At 47.8% G+C, this 19393-nt stretch overlaps 1 protein-coding gene across 2 annotated transcripts in view; it reads right to left on the reverse strand.

Annotated features, from left to right (window-relative positions):
* Positions 1-19393, reverse strand: part of shu (shutdown) — a 68492-nt gene that overhangs the window by 27448 nt on the left and 21651 nt on the right. For both annotated transcript variants that reach the window (XM_068384399.1, XM_068384400.1), the window contains one exon: positions 2510-2671. In XM_068384399.1, coding sequence (XP_068240500.1) covers positions 2510-2671 — 162 coding nt within the window. The remainder of the gene's footprint in view (positions 1-2509; positions 2672-19393) is intronic.

Raw genomic sequence — 19393 nt, forward strand, 5'->3', positions numbered from 1 at the left:
GCCACTTGAGGATTCAAAGATCATTCTCAACCAACTATCGTCCCTAGTTGGCTCAGATTATCTGCTTTTATGTTCCTCTTCCCAGGAATGAACCGTGCTTATTTTTTTTTTTTTAAAAGGTAAACAGCATTTACTTGTGCCCAATGTTGTACCTCAACTGCAAGTTGGCATAGAAGATGGGACATAGAGGCCCTCTGTTTGTTGATGTATGTCACTACAGTTGTATTGATGCTGCTCATCAACAATACCAAGTGACCTTTGATTGCCTCTGAAAAGTGGAGAAACGCTAGGTACGCACTGCCTTCATGTGGAAGGACTTGTCTTTCTGTGACCATGTACCTGAAACCTGTTCCTTCCTTCGATGGGCTCCCATCACTAGCGAGAAGCATCTAAAAAAAAAAAAAAAAAAGAAGAAGAAACTCTTGAGTTGGAGCCTGCACGGGAGATCCGGATAACAGATTCTTCTCCTTTAGCCACCCTGAGAGGTTTGTCTTAACATCTCAGGGGATCTAATATCTACGACCATTGGCTCTTTAGTGCCTATTGAAAGAGCAAAGATACATCCTTCCGAAGGGAACTAGTCTCAAGGAAGGAAAGGTGGTTCAAGAGGTTCTTCCATGAGAGAGCTGAAAGGAAATCTATTTCCAGAAAGGCAGCTGCAACCTGTCTGAACCTCTGGACCCTTTATGAAGATGTTCATAGTTTGGTTTGGGCTGAGAGTCTATAACCATGCTCAAGTACTGTATGCGGCATTGAGGGACTAGACTGGACTTCTCCAAATTTAGTGGGACCCCCACCTCTTTACAAAAATTGAAAGAGAAGGTCCTGTGACAAATGAGTTGTGATCTTAATACTGGTAGGAGAAGCCAGTAGTCCAGGTATCTTAAGAGTTTTAGCCTCACAGAGTGTGCCCATGAAGAAACTAGAAAGTGAACAAACTAGTGAATACCTGTGGTGCTGTAGATAGGCCAAAGCATAGCACATTTAATTGGCAAAGGAAACATAAGTACTTCCTTGACCTTGGATGGACAGGGATTTGGAAGAAGGCATCTTTCACATCTATGGTCAGCATGAAGTTGTTTCTTCTGATGGCTTGAATTAGTGTACTTGGGTCTCTCCATCTTGAACCTTGTTTGGAGCACAACCTGGAGACCTATCTAAGATTTCCTATACAGAATTTTCCCTGAACATTTAAGACACCTTTTCCTCTAGCAAGAAGTCTTTCTGGGATCCCTTAATAAAAAAGGATGGGGTTGTTGCCATGCGGGGTTAATGGAGAGACAGGTTGGGAATGGGACCTGATACCCAGAGTAAAGTATTTCTACTGCCCTGAAGAACTGCTAAAACCTTTGCAGGCATCCTCAGACCGGTGGCAAGCTGGGGGAAGTGCCTTCCTTAATGGGAACCTCAGCGACCTCTACCCGTCTGGCTGGAGGGATACCCTCTATGACGAAAGGGAGCTAAGGTGTCTTGTCTTTCAAAGGAAGAATTACTCTCATGCTCAGATAGCAGCCTACACTGCGATAACTGCTTGAGAGGAGATGTTTTAGAAGTTTGGCGTGGACTTGGGAAACAAGAAGCTGCAACCCTCTTTAAAAAACAAGACTGGCTAGTTCTCTCACACTTCCACAACTGCTGTTATTTGCACAGGGGGAACAATGTAAGATGGTCAATAATGTTGGAATTTCTTAGGTAAATAGAATCTCTCTGTGTCATTTATTTAGTACACTTAGCAAGTACTGCTTCTCCTCTTAAGGATTCATGATTTAATCTCAGCCTCACTAAACTTCTTCTGAAATGGCTAAAAATTATACAGCCCCGACCATTGGCCGAGCCAGGAGCATGCTTGGAAGGCTGACATGGCTGCAGCTTCCATATTCTGCAACTCAGGAGCTGAAAATAGGGATGGGAATGTTCCCGGTGTCAAGTATGTGACATCCAGGTCAATCAGATGAAGACTTGGGTATGCCCCCGAGTTCACATGAAATTTTCTTTGCCTCAATAAAGTAGGTGGTGGCAGTTTTGAAGATTGACTCGGCAAAAATTCACAAAAACCTAACATACATTTGAGAGCCATATTTACTTTGCCCTTGAATAGTCTGAGATGAGTATGTACATGATATTTAGGAGAATACTGAATTAAATCAAGTGGAGTAACCAAAAAGGACAGGGTTAGAAATGAACATATTAGGGGTACAGTAAAAGTCACTGAGGCATCAAAGAAAGTGCAAGAGGCAAGGTTAAGATGGTATGGCCACCTGATGAGAAGAGAAGGGCAACACATGGCAAGAGAAGTGATGGACGTGGAGGTGGATGGAACACGAAGGAGAGGAAGACCTAAGACCAGGTGGAGAGATTGCATTAGAGATGATATGAGGGAGAAGGGAGTGTGGGAGGAAATGACACAGGACAGAGGGAGATGGAAGAGACTCATTAGAAACGGCGACCCCGAATAGGGATAAAGCTGGGAAGAAGAAGAAGAAGAAGAAGAGTACTGTACAGTACTTACCTTACGATGATATCCCTTTGCCCCTTCCAACTTTTCTTGAAAAGTAGCACTATGTTGATACTGCTCTTCGTAAGTGTTGGCTGCCAATGAATCCACAAAACTTATGATGTGGATTTCATAAAGAATAGTTTCCTCTCCAGGAATTCTTGGTGGGCATCCCAACTGCAAAAGATCAAGCAATGATCTAAAATGAAAATAACTAGAAATCAACATTAAAATTAAAATCAAAACCTTTAATTTCATCAATAAAATTTTGGAATTGAACAAAACTTCCCAGAAAATTCTACTTCCCGTTTTACTATCACTACTACAAAATTCAATTTGGTCATTTCATACTGATAACACTATACATGAATGAGAACTTAATACTGTAGGAAAAATAGCCATAATGTTACACAAACTTTAAAAATCATCGTGACACATTCAGTAAAATAACAAATTTGGAAATAATTTGTATTTTTCCTAACATACAAACCTGGAGCTATTTATAGAGTATTACTTTCGGCAATGCTGAAAACCAGCCAAGACAATTTTAGAAAGGGATAATTACCCCATCCGCTAGTTAGCAGGAAGGGGTTGGGGTAGACTGGCTACAACGCTCACTCACACCTGTCGGTTGAGTAACCACTTTTGCTTTCTGGCATGACTTCTAGGGGGACAGGGTGGCAGGCCAATTTGTATAAATAGCTCCAGGTTTGTATGTAAGGAAAAACACAAATTATTTCCAAATTTGTTATTTGCTCCGACACAGTTACAACCCTTCGCTATTTATAGGGTGACTTACTCTTAGGAGGGAGGAAGTTCTACCAACTAGCCTTGGTCATGATCCGGGGTTCCCTCTAATTGATCTGTGATCTAATTAGTAGGTACCCTCGCTAAAATCAAAGTAGTTACAAGGTAACTCAATAATAGCAGCCTGCAGAAGTTTGTGCGAGAGAGACTCGTGGCTTGTCTTTACTTAGGAACTCGAGGATAAGCATGAGTTCTTTACTTAGGAACTCGAGAATAAGCATGAGTTCTAAGACATATCAAATACCCTCCCTCATGAGGTATTGGTGACGTAACAAAGTATTCATTCATACTCAGGATGCACAAGGGAAATGAATCTTACCTGCAGAGGGGTGAGGTCAGCTATGCTTCGGTCTTGCGGAGCTGTTTCCCCAGGGGGGAAGAAGGTGAAAGAAAGAAGGGAGCCAGACATTCTTTTCATTCACTCCAGACTAACCCGGGTAACCTCAGTCCTCAATCCTGTGCTACTTGTCCATCAAGGAGCCTGAGGCATTAGATCACTTGTTGTGCGGCCACCACAGGATAAACGGAAAAAGTTTCCATGCTCCTGTGGATTACGTTTTTCAGGTAGTGGGCTGTGAAGGTCGTTTGACGCTTCCACACGCCCGCTTGCAATACCTGTGCCACAGAAAAATTCTTTTTGAACGCCAGAGATGTTGCAATGCCTCTGACGTCATGAGCTCTGGGTCGGTTGGACAGAGGAGGGTCTGGATATAGAGCATATTTGATTACTTTCCTTATCCAGGAGGAAATTGTATTCCTCATGACCCTCCTCTTGACCTTCCCCATGCTGACAAAAAGTGCTTGCACACGGGGGCGAGCTTTTGCTGTTCTTCTCAAGTAACACCTAAGACTCCTTACTGGAAATAGTAACAGTTGGTCTGGATCTTCGGTTACAGAACAAAGACACTATCCGAAATGGGCCGAACCTGGAGTCCGGCACACCCGGATTTTGAGTCATAGGTACAAACTCAGGGACGTAGTTGAGGATTACTTCCCCCCCTCTCCTTGAGTGGGAGACATCAGCAGATAGACCATGAAATTCACTGACTCTCTTGGCCAAAGCCAGAGCGAGCAGGAACACTGTCTTCCATGAGAGGTGGTTATCGGAGGCCTGGCGTAGTGGTCCATAGGGGAAGCCCTTCAGAGACCTGAGGACCCGAACCACGTTCCAAGGGGGAAGTCTTAGCTCTGTCTGGGGACAAGTAAGCTCGTAACTACATATGAGCAAAGGAAGTTCCAAAGAGGAGGAAATATAGACTCCTTTCAGTCTAAATGCGAGACTCAAGGCTGAGCGGTAACCTTTGACTGCTGAGACAGAGAGAAGCATTTCTTCCCGAAGGTATACAAGAAACTTCCGCTATAGTTGGAACAGAGGCATCGAGGGGAGAGATACCCCTTCCACGGCACCAACCACAGAAAACTGACCACTTCGCCTGGTAGACTGCCTCTGTGGATCTCCTGAGGTGTCCAGCCATCCTTTTCGCAACCGACCGGTTGTGAAAATCCTCTCTGTGTGAGGAGGTGCTGGATAGTCTCCAGGCATGAAGTCGAAGTGAAGCTACGGCTTTGTGGAAGATGTTGGCATGTGGTTGTTTGAGGAGGTCGTGCTGTGGAGGGAGCTCCCTCGGGATCTGTGAGGAGATGCAGAAGGTCCGGGAACCATTCTGCATGATGCCATAGCGGAGCTATGAGGGTCACTTGTAAGTTGTTGCTTGCTCGTACCTGGTTGAGGACTTTTCTCATCAGACAGAATGGGGGAAACGCGTAAGCGTCCAGGTTTATCCACCGTTGTTGGAAAGCATCTTGCCAAAGACCTTGGGGATCCAGGACTGGGGAACAGTACAACGGGAGCCTGAAATTCAGGGCCGTTGCGAACAGATCCACAGTCGGAGAACAGCACAAAGTCACGACTTTGTTGGCTATCAGAGGATTCAAAGACCACTCGGTGCCAACTATCTGAGTCGCTCTGCTCAGCTTGTCTGCTAGCACATTTCGCTTGACCGGAATATAGAGAGCTGATAGAGTCACCGAGTTGTCCTCTGCCCATTTGAGTATCTCTACTGCAAGATGGCACAGCTGCTGCGAAAAGGTACCCCCTTGTTTGCTTAGATAACCTACTACCGTGGTGTTGCTCATCAGCACCACGGAGTGCCCCACCAGGACCTGGTGGAACTTTTTGAGGGCCAGAAAGGCTGCCCTCATCTCTAAGAGATTTATGTGCTGGTCCCTTTCTGATTAGGACCATTGGCCGGAGATATATTGGTGTAGCACGTGAGCCCCCCACCCTTCTTTTGATGCATCCAAAAAAGCATCAATTCTGGGGGAGAGACGAGAAGATCGCCGCCTTTGCAGAGGTTCGGCTCCGCCAGCCACCACCTGAGGTCCGGCTGTTCTTCTAGCCCTATGCAGACTAGATGATCCCGGTGTGGAGGGATGTAAACAAAAACAAACCCCCACACCTTTGATCACTCTTACTTTCAATATATCCCACAACACAAACTTTCCCCTTACTTTACTTCAAACTGGACTATTGCACGAAGGGAAAAACAAACAAAACATAACCTTAAAATTATATTCACCGCAACCAAAAACAAAAATCAAACATCATTAAACAAACTTAACAATAAAACAGACAAAAATGAAAAATTTTAAGTAATTTTTATTTTTCCTAACATACTTACCGAAGAATTACCTCTTTGGAGGGTCCTTGACCTCTCTCTCAAATTCGACCAAGATTTCCCGCGCTACCCCCCTATCTCGCTCCCGATAGTTACTACCCCCGCCGCCAGGATAATTCCTTCGGCCCGGATTAGGGCAGGTCACTGCTTTTCCCGGGTCAGGACCTCATTAAGTTCTCCGTTAAGCCCGACTTGGCAATGGAAGAATGGCACTCGGGGACGGAAGGGAGGGCCATTACTTCAGAGGTAATTCTTCGGTAAGTATGTTAGGAAAAATAAAAATTACTTAAAATTTTTCATTTGTTCCGACACGAATACTTTACCTCGAATTACCTCTTTGGAGACTTACACTTTAGGAGGCGGGAGAGCCATTCTGCCACTTGGTTAGGCACATGGTGCCCGGAGGGCTACGTAATGCGGGGGTACAGAGAGCGGTTAGGGGGTAGCAGTGGAAAACTTACGCTTATAATTTAAGTCTTACCTCTTGACATGTTCTCTACTGACTTCTCCTGAAGAAGTAGGGATGAGTCTATTCACTTGTTGGGGACGTCTTCCAGCCTGCCACTACACAGCTTGGAGGGCGGCGATGACTGTCCCAATGGAGAATCCATCCAAAGACTTTCTTGAGTAGTCTTTGAGGTAGTGGGCCGTGAAGGTCGACTGGTGTGACCAAGTGCCGGCCTGCAGGATCTGGCCCACTGCCATATTTCTCTCAAAGGCCAAGGACGTGCTCAGGCCCCTGATGTCATGGGGACGGGGAGTGCCTGGTACCGCCACCTTGTCTTCTTCATAAGCCCTAGTGATGACTTGTCTCAGCCAGAAGGAAATAGTGTTCTTGGACACTTGCTTCTTATTAACGCCTGAAGAGACGAAGAGGTTCTTGGCACCTGGACGGAGATGGGCCGTCCTTTCCAGGTACTTCCTGATCGTCCTGACCGGGCATAACTTCAGGTCGTCCGTATTACCTGTCTTGGGAATGGCCGGAACAGAGAAACCTTCGAACCTCGGGTCCCAGACTGCTGGGTTCTGAGTTTTAGCTACAAAGGAGGGTACGAACTTGAAAGATATCTCCTTCCACCCTTTGGAGTGTGCCACGTCGTAGGAGAGACCGTGGATCTCACCTACCCTCTTAGCCGAAGCTAAGGCTAGCAAGAAGACTGTCTTGAGGGTGAGATCTTTGTCCCCGATATCTCTGAGCGGTTCAAAGGGAGGAAGAGACAACATTTTCAGGACCTTGGCCAGGTCCCATCTAGGCACTCTCCTGGCTTGGGGAGGACAGGATTGTTCGAAACTCCTAATCAGCATCCCTATATGTCTTGATGTCCCTAGGTCGATGCCTTTCAGGAGAAAGACTTGGCCTAAGGCTGCTCGCACTCCTTTAATAGCTGGGATTGACATTCCTATTTTATCCCTAAGATACACTAGAAAATCAGCTATGTCAGGGACCGAGGCTTCGAGAGGTCTTATTTGTTTTGTCGCGCACCATTTCGTAAAGGCGGCCCACTTCGCCTGGTAGACTACGGTAGAGGATTTTCTTAGATATAGGGACATCCTCTTAGCTGTGGGGGAGGAGAACCCCTCCTTCCTCAGGAGTCGCTCGATAGTCTCCAGGCGTGAAGGCGAAGAGAGAGAGGGTTGTCGTGGAACCTGAGGAAGTGCGGTTGACTTAGTAGATCTGACCTGGGGGGCAGAGGCCATGGCGGATGGCTTGCCAGGTCTTTCAGATCCGCGAACCACTCTCTCTCCGGCCACCAGGGCGCTACCAAAGTCATCTTTAGGTTTTGGGCGGTTCTTACTCTGTTGAGCACTTGTCTTAGCAGCGTGAAGGGGGGAAAGGCATAAACGTCCAGGTTGTCCCACCTGTGCTGGAAGGCGTCTTCTAGGGCTGCTCCTTCGTCTGGTACCGGGGAGCAATAAACCGGTAACTTGGCGTTGAGCTTTGTTGCAAATAGGTCTATCACCGGGGAGCCCCATCGTTGAAGGATGAGTCTGGCTACCGCTGGTTGTAGGGACCATTCCGTCCCTACTATCTGACCTACCCTGCTGAGGCCGTCGGCTAGCACGTTCTTTTTCCCGGGGATGAACCTTGCAAGCAGTGTTACCTGGTGTTCGTCCGCCCAGTGCAAGATGTCTACAGTGAGGTCGCACAGTTCCTTCGACTTCATGCCCCCTTGCTTTTTGATGTAGGCTACCACCGTGGCGTTGTCGCACATTAGGGCCACGGTGTTTCCCTTCAACCGACTTGCAAAGTGCAGACATGCTTTTTGTACTGCTTTTAGCTCTAGGACGTTGATGTGGTGATGCTTTTCGGTCTCTGACCAGGTCCCGCTTGCTGTTTCTTCCCTCAGGTGGGCTCCCCACCCTAGGCTGGAGGCGTCCGTGAACAGGAGAAACTCGGGAGGACAGGACCCGAGGGGCATCCCCTTGAGGGAGTTCGACCGGCATCTCCACCATTTCAAGGCTGTTTCCGTGTGCGGAAGGACTGGGATCGATATTTTCTGAGAGCCTGTCTGGGACCATAGAGCCTTGAGGTTCCATTGTACGGGTCTGAGTCGTAACTTCCCTTGGGGAACTAGCTTCTCTAATGAGACCAGGTGGCCTATCAGCCTCTGCCAGTCTTTCGCTTTCCTGGGAAGCCCCGACAGGAACGGCTGAATGATCTTGACGAGGTTCTGTATCCTGTCCTCCGAGGGGAAGGCCTTCCCCTGCACGGTGTCCAACGTCATCCCCAAGTACCCCATTTTGTTGGACGGCGTTAGGTTCGATTTTTCCAGGTTGATGATGACTCCCAGACTCCTGCAGAACCGGAGGAGGTCCTTTCCTTGTTCTTCCAAGAGGGCCTTTGAACTGGAAAGGAGCAACCAGTCGTCCAGGTACCTGATGAGGCGGATACCTCGTTCGTGAGCCCATACTGAGACTGTCGCGAAGACCCTCGTGAACACTTGAGGGGCCGTCGACAGTCCGAAGCAGAGGGTCCGGAACTGCAGGATCTGGGAGCCCCATTTTACCCGGAGGAACTTCCGACTCGACGGGTGGACTGGAATTTGGTAGTACGCATCCTTGAGGTCGACCGTCATCATAAAATCTTTCTCCCTCAAGGACATCAGGACGGATTTTGGGGTGTCCATCTTGAAGTCCGTCTTCTTGACGAACTTGTTGAGGGCCGACAGGTCTATCACCGGTCTCCACCCCCCCGTTGCTTTCTCCACCAGGAACAGGCGGCTGTAGAAGCCTGGCCCTGGGAGAAGGACTTCTTCCATGGCTCCCTTTTCCAACATGGAGGAAACTTCTTTTTGTAGGGAAGCCCTTTTCAACGGGTCCCTGGGAGCTAACCATTCTGTTTGGGTGGCTGGGATCAGAGGGGGTGAGTCCGCTATGAAGGGGATCCTGTAGCCTTCTTTCAGGACGGACACCGTCCAAGCATCCGCCCCATACGTTTTCCATGCTTGCCAATGGGGTCTGAGGCATCCCCCAACCCGAGGCTTGGGCGGGAGTAGGGGGCCTCTCCCTCTACCTTCTCCTAGAGGAGCGGCCTGATCTGCCCCTCTTCGAGGCGGAGTAACCCGACCTGAAGGAGTTGGTAGAAGTTGTAGTTCCCCTGCGGGAGGGCTGAGGAGATGATGACCAGGAAGAGGAGTGGGCGTCCCTCCTTGAAGAGCTGGGACCCGCTTGAGGGGTCACGGTCCTATCCGAGGCTGACCTCTTATACGGAGGTCTCCTGGAGGATGAGTGCTTAGGGACGTTGACTTCTCTCCTCTTGGACACCTTCTCCATCAGTTCTTCCAATTCCTTCAAAGGAAACAGGGACTCTCCTCCTAGGGGTAGGGTGCGAATGGCTCGCGCCTGTCTGTCTGGGATCTTCCTTGCTACCCTGGAAAGCACTGTGTCCCTCTTCCGGAGGACCCAGTTGGCCGTCAGGGAGAGAGCCTGGTATGCCATAAATTTTAGCGCTTTCCCCCCGGAAGTGATAATGTCCGACAGGAGACTCTGTTGTTCCGGGTCGTCGGGGTCTGTGGAGGCCTGTACATCCAGTAACGTGGAGGCCCACCAGTCCAGCCATGAAGTGACATTAATCATGTCCCTCGACATCTCCTCCATCATGCCTGCTTCAGAAGCCGAGAAGGACACAGGGGCTGAGCCGGCCCTTTCGTCCGAGCCGCCTTGTCCTAGGACATCTACGGCTGAGTCCACTCTACAGGGACCCGGGCGACGTCCTTCTGGAATATAAATTTTGGCCTGTAGTTTCAGACCCTGGAGGAGTTTGGAGGAACTCTGGGACCTGGGGGCCTCCGCAGTGCTGGCCACCAAGTTATCTATGTACTCCTGGCCGAGTACTAGGTCTGGGGCGAGGGGCAGGGCCAGAGAAGACTTCGGCAGGACGTCCCGATGTGTGTACCTCAAGAGGCTCGACCTCCAGGTATTGACCTTCGGCACCTCGGGTTCAGGAATCCCATGAGTCCTCCTGATGCGGGCTACCACCTTCCTGTAGGCGGAGTCCTCCGACGGGGAAGCCTCGCCTCCGTCGATCGAGGTATCGGCTTGGCTGGGGGGATCCGTGCTTGGGAGGTAGACTGGCCTCTCCCTACCAGGTCCCAGGGAGGCCCTCCCGCAACCGTAGGGCGCACCGTACCCGGTCGGGTCTCGCCGTGTGGCGGGTGCCACCGACCCAGGGAGGCCTTTCGACTGGGCCAAGGCTCTGGACGCGGAGGACACGGTCCCGGTGGGAAGACCCGAACCCGGCAACCGGTCCTTCCCGCTCGACGTCCGACCCGGTTGGGCTGGTTCGGTCGGGCTGTCCTCTCGGAAGCGCGCTTCCTCCCGACGGGTGGGGTGAACCGAAGGCCTCGAGGACTTGTGCCTGATCGAGAGGTCCTTCTTGCGTGGCCGGTCGAGCGGTTCCAAGTTGTATGTAGGCAGTGACAACTTGGAGGCTCGATCACTGGACCGAGAGTCTGGCGAGCGGTGCTTCTTGGAGTCTCCTGGGGGCACGTAAAACCATTCGCCGCCGCCGGGAGAGACTTCCCTCTTGTACCTACGGGAGTGAGAGCGTGGGCGCCTCCTACCGTGCCGCGACCTCGACCTAGAGCGAGAACGATCGCTATCGGTCCGCGCTCTCTTACGATGCCGCCTTTCCCTGCGTTCTCCCTCGGAGGATGAGCCTTCTTCCGAAGAGTCCGAGGGCGCCACGTTCTTCCCGTGACGACTGCTAGAGTGATGCGCAGGGGAGGCCCTTCGCCGCCGATCGTCCGAGACCGGGCGCTGGAGAAAGTCCTCGGGAACTGCCGTGGATACCGAGGGTACTGAGACCACTCCGCCCCTACTAGAAGGCCATGGACCCAGGGATACATCCATCCTCAGCGGAGACCTCCCTGGAGTCTTCGGTAATTTCCAACCGAAGGAGTCGCTACTCGGTCGACGAATTCTCGAGTGGTTCTCTTCTGGCGGGGGGAAACCCGACGCACCGGCCCACGAGGGCGGGGGGGAGACCGAGAACGCCACACTGTCCCATACCGGGTCATCCGAGGAAACGTGCTCCCCTGCCACGTGGCCCGATCCGCCCGAAACACTCGCGGCCCTTCCGTTTACTCCCGAGGGGCCAGCCCTTGGTTCCTCCGTCACACTGGGTTCACTTGGGAGGACACTATGGGTCACAATTACACTGGGGGCTTGCTGGCCACTCCTCTGCGAAGGAGACGGAGAGGCCGAGGCTTCGTCGGACCGATCACTGACCGACTGTAAGGAAGTCACGCTATTCACTTTCTTTGGGGAACACTTAGATGACTTCTTTTTCTTAGTACCAAAACGTACCCACTGAATTCCGTCCCAATTCACGCACTCGGGACATGTGTCCGAGGAGGAACAAACTTTACCCCTACACGTGGAACAAAGAGAATGCGGGTCCACCTCTGGTTTAGAGAGGAAAGCCCCACACGACTTTCCTGCTCTAGGACCAGGACAACGACGCACGTTCTCCATCGTTCGCACACGAGTTACAGAAAAGTCTGGATAACACAAGGGAAACGGACTGAGGACACTTTTGCGAAAACGCACTATCGCAGAAAAAACACAAGTCCGTAAACTGGGAACACGTGGGAACACAACGCGCTGATCGAAAGATTTAAAACGAGAGAGTGAGATGCTTCGGATCTCACGACCAAGAACTTAATGGGGTCCTGACCCGGGAAAAGCAGTGACCTGCCCTAATCCGGGCCGAAGGAATTATCCTGGCGGCGGGGGTAGTAACTATCGGGAGCGAGATAGGGGGGGTAGCGCGGGAAATCTTGGTCGAATTTGAGAAAGAGGTCAAGGACCCTCCAAAGAGGTAATTCGAGGTAAAGTATTCGTGTCGGAACAAATAACAATTTTATATTTATAGCTCATAGCGGTGTGTGGATACGCAGAACTCACCAATCACAAAAACTTTACGAATCCAACACCAACAGTCCCCACACAGTAACGAAAACACTTAAACACTAAAATAAATCACTTAATACTAAACCCAATCATATACCACAACCCAGGAATAAATCACATCTAACACCAACATCAGCAAAAACGCTAAAATATTCAATATATAAGTTGTGTGGTAACCGTCGTCCACAGACTCCACACACTGCAACAGTCCTTGTAGCCAATTGCCACAACTTACAGGCAAACAATAACTAGAGTCAATTCGACTGTCCATTCACATTATCGATGTTCATCATCATTATGTCATCATCATCATAATCGTAAGGAATAAATCTATTTCCAGCCGGGTTGTCAACGCTCAAAATTCTATGTAAATATATATATCTGCAGTCTATTCCTATGTTCATATTATACGGTCCAGGTCGTCATCATCAAGCTATTCATACAAAGCAGGTAGGCAAGCAACACCTTCAAGGCCAACCTAAAACTCCAAGAAGTCTAAAGGAGCCTAAAGGAGGAATTACGGCCTGCAATAAAAAGAAAAAACGCTTACGAAAACTAACTAACTAAACTATCGCACTATAATCAAAGATAAATAAATGACTTTCTATCATTCATGATCGCGCCTAACAAAAATAAATAAAAACAGTACTTACTTCAATATAAAGAAAAATCACTTCACAGCCGGCTGTCGAAGAACAAAACAAACAACCGACTCCTGATACAGTCAAATAGAAAATGCTTTCGCCCAAGCCATTCATTACCGCCCTATCCTAGCTAAAAATGTAAACAAACAACCTCAAATATACCGACAGTCTTTCCCACTACCACCAATCATTCGCTAACTACCACTTGTTCTTCGGCGCGCACCGCGGACACACAAACACACACGCACACACAAACACACTCTCTCTCTCTCTCTCGCGCGCGATCTAGCAAAACTAAAGCAAATGAAATTCTCTCTCTCTCTCTCTCTGACAAAACTAAAACAAATAAACACTCTCTCTCTCTCTCTCGGACAAAACTAAAACAAATAAACACACTCCCTCTCTCCCTCTCTCCCTCTCTCTTGAACAAAACTAAAACAAATAACATATCTCTCGATTTAACAATATTAAAACAAACTCTCTCTCTAAACTAAAGCAAATAAACACCCCCTCTCTCTTTCTCTCTCTCTCTCTCTCTCTCTCTCTCTCTCTCTCTCTCTCTCTCTCTCTCTCTCTCTCTCTCTCTCTCTCTCTCTCAATTTGGCAAACAAAATAAATAAATTAAAATAAAATTAATCCTCCACACCGGGAATCAGAGTGTTGGTTCCACTGGGATTTTAGTCGCCACTGGAGGGATCTCATCCTGAGGTGACTGTTGGGGACCAGTCGGGACAGGGAAGAGAGGTGACCAAGAAGGCGAAGCCAACACTGCGCCGGGAGCTCTTCCTGACTGAGGAAGACCTGTGCTATCTCCCTCAGTCTCTGAATCTTTTCGTCTGATGGAAACGCTTTGTGCCTTAGGGTGTCTAATCGCATGCCTAGGTATACCAGTTCTTGAGAGGAGAGCAGTTGAGACTTCTCGGTGGCCTCCGAGTTTACCAGAATCAGCCAGTCGTCCAAGTATCTTAGGAGACAGATGCTGTCTCTGTGAGCCCAAGATGATACTAGGGCGAATACTCTCGTGAATACCTGGGGTGCTGTGGAAAGACCGAAACACAGTACCCTGAACTGGTAATGCTTCCGATTGAACATGAATCTCAGGATACTTCCTGGAAGACGGGTGAATTGGGATCTGGAAGTATGCATCCTTTAGATCTAGAGTGCATATGAAGTCCTGGGGTCTTATCGCTTGTCTGAGTCAGCAATCTCCATCCTGAAAGGTGTCTGTTCGACAAACCTGTTCAGGGCCGAGAGGTCGATGACTGGTCTCCAGTCTCCAGACGGGTTCTTCACAAGAAAGAGTCGACTGTAAAAGCCTGGGGACCTGTCGAGGACCTCCTGGAGAGCGTCCTTCTCCATGGACTGGACTTCTGCCCTGAGGGCAAACTCCCGTGCAGATCCCTTCGCACAGGAGTTCGATGGAATCGGCACTCGAGTCAGTGGAGGGAGAGAGAGCGTGAACGGGATACGATAACCTGAATGAATCACCTCGACCATACAGGGTTCGGCCCCGTGGTGAAGCCACCTCTGCCAGCGACTTTGCAGGCATCTCCCCACAGGTGGGCAAATGGGAGGATTGCCTGTTCTATTGGGACCGTCCTCGGACGGATCCCTTCTTACCCTTTCCTTCACGAAAGGACTTTTTGCTGTCAAAGGCCTGCTTCACACCCTTTTTACACTGCTGTTTTGGGTCTCTAGCCCTTTTCGGTTGCGGGTTTTGCTGTGCTTTCCGCTGTGGCTGAGAGGGGTAAGGTCTAGTTGAAGTGGCTATCCTGGAGGGTATTTAGCCTTGCATGGTGTATCGGCTCCTCCATGTTGACCAGTTTTTCCGACTTTTAACTATACTGTAGTCTATGGGTATCATCAATCACTTGTTTATAATTCTGTACGTATTGTTTTTGTTATAATTCTTGTTAATCTAGTTTTTAAGTATGATGTCTCTTTTTTTATTTCTATTAATTCTTATGCTGTCTGGAGACATTGAGCAAAATCCGGGACCAGTACGTCCTAAATTTCGTCAATGTCGTCTTCTGTATTGCAATATTCGTGGTCTTCATGCAAATATCCAAGACCTTACAGTTGCGTCCAGACAGTATATTCTTTTGTGCTCAGAAACATTTGTTTCTAATATGAGGCACTCATCTGAGCTCCTTATAACTGGTTTTAAGAAGCCAATAATGTTGAAACGTGATGCCATCCCTAGGGCCAGGGGAATGGCGGTGTATATTAGGACCGAGTACCCTGCTTCTCATAAGTCCTGCTATCAATGTGGATGTCATGAGATTCAGGTAATAAAAGTTTGTGGCAGGCATAACAACTTTTATTTGTGTTCGATCTACCGGAATCCAGACATAGATGATTCTATCTTCGATTGTCTTCTTACCATTATGGCTAAGATACAAGAAGATGATAGAAAGGCTTCTTTTGTCTTTGTTGGTGATTTTAATGCTCACCATAGGGAGTGGTTAAGTTCTATCTCTCCTACCGATCGCCATGGCTTAAGAGCTTTAGATTTTGCCTCTGAATCAGGCTGTGAGCAAATCCTAATTGAAGCTACTCACAGGTCTGGTAATTGCTTGAACCTCGTATACACTGTCTCCCCTGGCGTTATAACTAGTAAGGTTGGTTCTCCAGTCGGGACATCTGATCATGCCTTGATTTCATTATTAGTGAAGACTGAACAGCCTGTCCCTGATATATCATATTCTTGTAAAATTTATATGAAATCCCAAGCAGACTGGAATGGGATTTTGCATGATCTTTTGTGATTGAATTGGTCACAATTATATAATAGTGTAGATCCTGTTGTCCCTTTGAATGAGAATCTAGTCAACATAATTGATAGGCGTATCCCTTCTCGTGTGCTAAGGTACCGAGTGAAGGACAAACCGTGGTTCAATAATGATTGTAGACGTGCTTATTTGGAGAAACAGGAGGCCTATCATCTTTGGAAGGGTAACAGATCAGATTTGACCTGGAACAACTATACTCAGCTTCGAGCTTTTGCTCAGAGAGTTTATGCCTCAACTGAAAAGGAGTACAATTTAACCATAAAAGAAACACTTTCTGGTACAACTCAGGAACATAAATGGTGGTCTACCCTTAAATCTGCACTCTTTGGTGTAGATGCAACAGTTCCTCCTTTACTTAAACCAGATGGCTCAGTCACTCACTGTCCAAAGGAAAAGGCAACCCTTTTGGCTGATGTTTTTGACAGTAAATGAGTAATGAAAAACTTGAACTTCCTCATTCCTGTTTTCCTGAGGCTAAACTAACTAGTTTAGCTTTTCGATCTCGTGAGATTAAAGCTCTGTTGGTGGACCTTGATGCTTATGGAGGTGTAGACCCAAATGGTATTTTTCCTTTGTTTTTTATAAAGACAGCAGATTTCTTAGCTCCAAAGTTATCTGTTATTTTGCGCAAGTTAGCAAGAAGAGGAGCTTTTAGCACTAGTTGGAGAATTGGTAATGTTACTCCTCTATGTAAATGTGTTTGTGGTAGCTCAAGTCCCACTGATTACTGCCCAATTTCCATAACTCCCATATTATCTAAAGTTTTTGAACGTCTTCTGGCGAAACGTCTTAATAGGTTTGCTGAAGGTAATCATCTACTCCCTAGTTTGCAATTTGGTTTTTGTAAAGGCCTTGGAGCATGTGATGCCCTTCTTACAATCACAAATGCTGTACAGAAATCCCTTGATTGTGGTCGGGAAGTTCGTATGATTGGCCTTGATTTTAGTGCTGCCTTTGACCTTGTTAATCATGAGGCCCTTGTTTTCAAACTGAAACAGTTGGGAGTGGGTGGGCATTTTCTTAGCATTATTATTGATTCTTTAAGTAATAGATCTCAAAGAGTTGTTGTTGATGGGCACCATAGTGATTATAGGAATGTAATATCCGGTGTTCCACAGGGTAGTGTTCTTGGCCCATTACTTTTCATACTATATACACATGACATGTGGTTTGGCCTAGAAAACAAGCTTGTTGCATATGCAGATGATGCTACTCTCTTTGCATCAATTCCATCCCCTGAATGTAGATCTGGGGTTGGTGAATCCCTTAATAGAGATTTAGCTAGAATTAGTGCATGGTGCAAATTATGGGGTATGAAGTTGAATCCTAACAAAACTCAAAGTATGATTGTAAGTAGGTCAAGGACGGTGGCTCCTCAACATCCGGATCTCAGTATTGATAATGTTTCTTTAAATATGTATGACTCTTTCAAAATTTTAGGTGTGATTCTCGACAGCAAATTTACTTTTGAGAAACATATAAGGTCTGTGTCTTCTTCAATTGCACAAAAAATAGGCTTATTGAGAAAGTCTTACAAGATTTTCGGTGATCAATCTATTCTGAAGAAGTGTTTTAATTCTTTCATTCTACCTTGTTTTGAGTATTGTTCTCCTGTCTGGTCTTCAGCTGCTGATTCTCATCTTAATTTGTTGGACAGAAACTTACGGTCTATTAAATTTCTTATTCCTGATCTAGATATTAATCTCTGGCACCGTCGTTCAATTAGTTCATTATGCATGTTGCATAAGATTTTTCATAACTCTGACCATCCTTTACATTCAGATCTCCCTGGACAATTCTATCCTGTTCGTAATACTAGGCAGGCAGTTAATTCTAATAGCCAAGCCTTCTCCATCATGAGACTCAAAACTACGCAGTACTCTAGAAGTTTTATTCCAGCTGTTACCAAGTTGTGGAATGATCTTCCTAATCGGGTGGTTGAATCAGTAGAACTTCAAAAGTTCAAAGTTGGAGCAAATGCTTTTTTGTTGACCAGGCGGACATGAGTCTTTTTATAGTTTATTTATGACATATTTGTTTTTGATGTTGTTAATAGTTTATTTATGACATGTCTGTTTTGACGTTGTTACTTATTTTAGAATGATTTATTGTTAATTTGTTCTCTTCATTTATTTATTTCCTTATTTCCTTTCCTCACTGGGCTATTTTTCCCTGTTGGAGCCCCTGGGCTTATAGCATCTTGCTTTTCCAACTAGGGTTGTAGCTTGGATAGTAATAATAATAATAATTAAGACCTTTTGGATGAGGGAGTCCTGGCTGGACTTCCTCCACCTCTCTGCCACCCGCTTGACATCCTCGGGATGGAATAAAGAATTGCCCTCGAAAGGAGCATTTCTCAGTCTCGCTACTTTGGCCTGAGGAAGATGTCTATGGAACTTGCCTATGACGGCATCTCTCCTCTTCAGGATAGTGTTGGCCCAAAGGTTCACTACCTGATGGGAGAGGAACTCGATGGCCTGAGTGCCAGACAATAGGAAAGTCTCCAAAGACTTCCTGGAAGATTCCCAAGACAGGTCCTTAGACCACATCAGTTGTCCTAAGGATCCTAACCAGAAATCCAGCCACGAAGTAGCCTGCATGGCGTACTTTGCCACCTTCTCCTGGTTCAAGATTTCAGAGGCCGAAAAGGAGACTGGAAGTCCGGTAAGTTTCTCGAAGGATGTGGCCTTCGAGAATGCCTCTATAGAGTGGTCGAGAGGCAGCGTTGGAAGAGATTCCCCGAGGATTTCGTAGTACCTCCTCTGAAACACATACGGAGGTGGTAGGAGCTTGGAGGACGAGCTGGAGCGGAGAGGAGGTGGACCCAGTTGCCTGGGACACTACCTTCTGTTTGGCACTCTTCAACCCCTTTGACCAGGGCAAAGCTGCACTGGTCCTCTGAGGTTTTTAAGTGCCGTAGAACTGGTCAAGGACCGTTTCTTTTCCATCTAGAGGGGCTGCTGATGGATCTGGTAGTCCATTGATGGAACGGATGCAGGCTAAGACCTGCCAGAAGGCATGTTCCGACTCCTTCCTCTCATCCTACGTAAGCTTAGGGCTAGCGGCTGCTGGCAGAGCGTCGTCCTCGTGATCGCTCTGCCCTTCCACGTCCGAGCTCTCATCCATAGGAGCTCGGAGTGGGTCGAAGTCGTCAACTGGATAGACTTGGGATAGGGAGACTGCCGAGGAGGTGCTTGCTTCCGGCAGCCTGGGAGGCAGTGAAGAAGGAAGCCGGGCCGAGGATTTGGTGATGGCGAACAAATCCTTTGGTTCCCTCCCACGAGGCCGGAGGTCCCCTGTCCCCAAGAGCCTAGAGGGCTCCGTCAGCTTACGGGTGGAATGTAAGTCAGTTGCCATATGGGGTGAGTCCCGTCCAGTCACAGGTCATGCCTCCTTAGGCACTATCTCGACCGGTGAGGGACGGAAGGAGTCTCCATAGGAAGTAACCCTATCCTCCTTTGGGGGCGAAGGACAAATCCTTTTCCTTTCCCCTTTGGTCTGGCCTGTGGCGTCTTGAACAGCAGGGGGCTACCCTGAGGTTCATGCCTAATTCCCTCCAGAGGT

The sequence above is a fragment of the Palaemon carinicauda genome, chromosome 12 (assembly GCF_036898095.1).
Source record: "Palaemon carinicauda isolate YSFRI2023 chromosome 12, ASM3689809v2, whole genome shotgun sequence".
Taxonomy (NCBI): Eukaryota; Metazoa; Arthropoda; class Malacostraca; order Decapoda; family Palaemonidae; genus Palaemon; species Palaemon carinicauda.